The following is a 4264-nucleotide window of genomic DNA, read 5'->3' as shown; positions in this document are numbered from 1 at the left end:
AAAACGTGCAGCTTCAACTATATACTGAAAGTGATGCCCAGTATGAGTGTGCCAGTCTGCTGTTCTGTCCCTGTATGAGTCGCTCTGAGAAGTGGCAGGCAGGGTATTATCATTGCAGTTTTCTCATGGGGAAACTGAGTTTCAGCATGATGAGGCGACTTGGCATGGTTGGCTGGGGTGCAGGGCACTGCTTTCCCCCAGGGCCACGTGGGGCTTGCTAACAGAGCACTGTTTTGCTCACTTGCAGCCACGGCCTCTGTGTCTGAGTTCTCACTTTCACGTGAATGTGTGTCTTATCTTCTCTGGGACTGAGGACACTCTTTGTGTTGCTAGGCAGTCTGTGCTTGTTCCTTTCCCTCCTGGCAAGAAAAAGCAGCCATTCTAAAAAGCAGCAATTATCACTCTTGGTTCCTTTGTACAGAGCCCTGGAGAGAATTTGTTGGGAATTGAGGAGCAAGAGACTGAACACCATATTGAACCTCCTGGTAATGGGGGCACATTTTGCATTCAGATGTTTCTTTGAAATCAGAGAAGATGACCAGTTACCCGAGAGCTCTGGCGTGAGCACAGGAGCTGGGCGGACGACAGCAGAAGGAGTGTTTTTATGGCTCTTCCAGGTGAGCCAGACCATCTCCTCAGCCACATTGCTCATGTTGTACTGCTGAGACTTCGCAACACCAGCTCTGGAGTTGGAAAACCCCAGGCGAGGTCTGGGTTGGGGCAGTTCTCAAGTCCCTTCTGCTGCACTCAGTACCTGGTAGGAACAAAGAAAATGGTGTCTGCTGGCTGAAGTCACAAGAATGTGAGTATCATGCGGCGTTCTGGGATTCCTACTCAAACCCACCAGAAGGGATTGGCTGCTTGCCACTTGGAGACTGCAGTGCACCGGGACTTTCAGATAAAAACATTTAGTACAGAGTTGAAAAACCATGTGATGGTCATGGATTTTGTGAAGAGTAACTGGTTTCCATCCCAGAGAAGAGCCCAAGTGTGCGTGATCCACATGTGCCGAGGTCTAAAGACAGAGGAACAGACAGGCGGCAGATACAAGGTATGGTGGAGGGTGGGCAGGACATCACAGTTGGGCAGTCCATCCAGAGGGACTGGAGCAGTACACATCAGAGCAGGCAGTGCATGCCTTCTCACTGATGGTTGGATAATTCTTTCCCAAAAGATTTGGAAACGACTCTTTTTATCTCTTATTTCACTTTAGCTTTTCAACTAAGTGCGGCATACTAACGCAAAGCAAACCCATTGCTACTGAGTCGATTCCAACCCCTAGGAAACCGGCTCACAGGGGACCCACAGAACAGAGTAGAGCTACCCCACAAGGGTTTCCAAGGCTGTAATCTTTATGAAAGCAAGTGGTCACATCTTTCTTCTGCAGAACTGCTGGTGAGTTTGAACTGCCAGCCTTTAGGTTAACTACCCATCACTTAACCCCCTTCTTCGCTGAGGCACCTTTCCGATTGCTGTTGATAAGTGCCGCCCTATTTAAGTGAACATTATTTACACCTGACACGTTTCTGCATCCACAAAGCCTTGGATAATTTGCATCTGCCTATAGAGACTAGATTACAGTCCTGTGAGCTAGTATTCTTTGTTCTGGAAGTCCACAACCTGCTTTATCTTCTAAAATGTACACTTAATCCATTTCCTGAATCTATGTGACTTTCCTTGATTAAGTCAAAATAGAATGATTTAAATTAGGCCAGGAAGAATGGCCTTTTGTTTGTTTAAGGGTAAGCACTAATTTCCAAGCTAAAATCTGTGCTGTGAAAATAAGGATCACTTCAACGGTTTGCAATGTCCAAGATGAGATAAATATATTATTCTGAGAAGTATTTGTATTCTTCAATCAGTACAAGCCTCACGCAGTTAACTTTCAGAAAATAAACAGAAATGAAACCCAAACTTCTATTGTGAGTGGAATAAACTATAAACAATTTTGCCATGGACTCCTACCCAGCTAGCCTACCAATCTCTTCTGATATATGTAATACACAACCGCTAATACCTTGTGAAATGGTAGCCCTTCTGAACATGAATGCTTCGTCCCAAAGTTGTTGCGTGAATGTTGGCAAACACTCCGTCTTTGTGCCTGACCAGGGCCTCAGAAAGCCCCATGATGTATAAGGAACAGGTTTTGCAGGGGTCAAGACTGCCTTCTCCCACTTCCAGCCCTGGGGATGTCAATTTCCACCTTCACAACAGACACTTAAAAGGCGTAGAGATAAATGGCAGCAAAGATAAATGGCATTAATTAAATTCAGAAGTAGTTGTTTCATTACTTTGTTCCCAAATTAACCAAAGCAAGGGGTATGCAATGCCAATGGAATTGAAATAAACAAGATATGTTATTATTCACAAGTCATGAATCAGATGGATGCAGGAGTTTGTCACCGTATAGTTTCATTTTTAAGGTTTTTATTGTGTATTGAGTGGATGTTTACAGGGCAGATCATCAGTTTTGCATTAAACAAATAATACACCTTGCTTCATTACAATAATTATAATCCCCTCTAGGTACATCAGTTAACAATATTTCTCTCTATTCACTTTAGCTTTTTAAAAAAAACACAACAAAACAACTCAGGCATACATAATTTACACCTCCAAAGGGCACATTCTGCAAGTCAGCCTCCTGGGTTCCATCTCTTACTTAGGCCCTCTCTTCCCATGAATCTAGAGTCCTCAACTGCTCCACCTCTCCATGACCCCATCTCTGCCTCCATCTCTGGCATCTCTGCTTCTCCGGATAATGTCCCGCATTTTGCTTGTGCTCTTCTCCCTTGATGTTCCTAGGGTCCTTTGTTTCTGGACTGTAAGGTTAACCACTCCCCTGTTTTTGTTACAAAACTTCTACCTTTACAATTGTGACAGTTGCAATTAGTCATGATAACAATTATTCACTATTGAAGCATATGAATCTTATCCCCATCTCTTTTCACCAGACCCATCTAGACAAGATGAAAACTATTCTGTGGGGTCTCTTTCTTTTCCCCCACACTCTTAAACTAAACTCCCTCTTGAAACCTTGTAAGCCAGTCACTTCATGCCTTTATTGCCCCCTCATTTTAGCTAGCCATTGTCTAAGTTGCCCGTCCCTATCTACCCTGTGTATAGAGGGGATAACATTGATACTTGATGTGAAGACTCCTTCCCTCTCTGTTGGTATTTACAGTTACCACCTCCATGAGTATAGGTCAGGTTCATCAAATTGTAGCAATTTACCCTTGTTTCCTTTACCAAAAATTATTATTATTATTATTTTTTTTTTATCTTCCTCTAGTCGAGTTCTGATTATCAAGCCATCGAGGCTAGGTCAAATGGGTACTGTCTGCAAGTTTGGGTGTCTATGGGTCTATGGACCATGGTTGAACTCAGCCCATTTCTTCATTGCTGCCTTTCCCCCTCTTGCACTCACCAGTAGACCAACGCGGTCACCAGCAAGTTTACATGCCTGTTCATGTGTTCCTTTTGAGTTTCAGTCTTAGAGAGGAGTTTGTCCTAAAGGAACTTGATTGCTTGCCTTGATGGCTTCCTGGCAAACAGCTTGCTTAGTCTTGTAGTAGCCAGTAATGCTGACATTTTTGTTTTCAGTTTTTCCTGATGATCTTTCTTTGAAGATGTATCTTCTGTTCTAGCTGTTCCAGGCTGGTCTGCTTGCCCTTGGTAGTGGGAATGTCCCACCTAATAAGATTCTGAATGGGACTCAGGATTCCCCCTAAGGTCCTATACTCTGCAAAGGCTTTGCAAGAGGCGTATTTCACTGGTCAAGTTCTAGAACCCCTTTTAGGTATTTCAATCAGTTATAGGCTGAAGAAGGACTTACACATTTTCTGTAATCATGTTTTCCAACATTTCTTTCTTTCCCACTCAAGTGGCTATTTTACAATAATAGGCAAGGGCAACCAGTATTCATAAGACAGTAAAGCACTTTAGTATTATTTTCCCTCTTCAAACTATGCCTAGATCCCTGCATCACAGAGCCCTGTTGTTCCAAGGTTGAGTATGCATCACTATTTACCGCTGTCCCAATTAGGCCATGCAAACCTGTCTCAGTGTTTCCCTATCTATCTTGTTCTTCCACCTCCTCCCCCTTCTTGTATTTCCCTCCCGAACACCCAAACTAAACCCCTCACCCCAACCCAACTGTTGTGGTTACCTTTGTTCTTGTTGTTGTTAGGTGCCATTGAGTCGGTACTGACTCATAGCGACCTTATGCAGAGCAGAATGAAACACTGCCCAATCCTGGGCCAAC

At 43.7% G+C, this 4264-nt stretch overlaps 1 protein-coding gene across 1 annotated transcript in view; it reads left to right on the top strand.

Annotated features, from left to right (window-relative positions):
* Positions 1–811: 811 nt before the first annotated feature.
* Positions 812–4264, top strand: part of LOC102820918 (chromosome unknown open reading frame, human C10orf90) — a 311848-nt gene continuing 308395 nt past the window's right edge. Inside the window, exon 1 of the mRNA XM_006867473.1 lies at positions 812–1051. Within this exon, the coding sequence (XP_006867535.1) occupies positions 812–1051 (240 nt within the window). The remainder of the gene's footprint in view (positions 1052–4264) is intronic.

Source organism: Chrysochloris asiatica, unplaced genomic scaffold (assembly GCF_000296735.1).
Source record: "Chrysochloris asiatica unplaced genomic scaffold, ChrAsi1.0 scaffold00105, whole genome shotgun sequence".
NCBI lineage: Eukaryota > Metazoa > Chordata > Mammalia > Afrosoricida > Chrysochloridae > Chrysochloris > Chrysochloris asiatica.
Note: the sequence above shows the minus strand (reverse complement) of the source record. Positions and strands in the feature narration are given on the sequence as shown.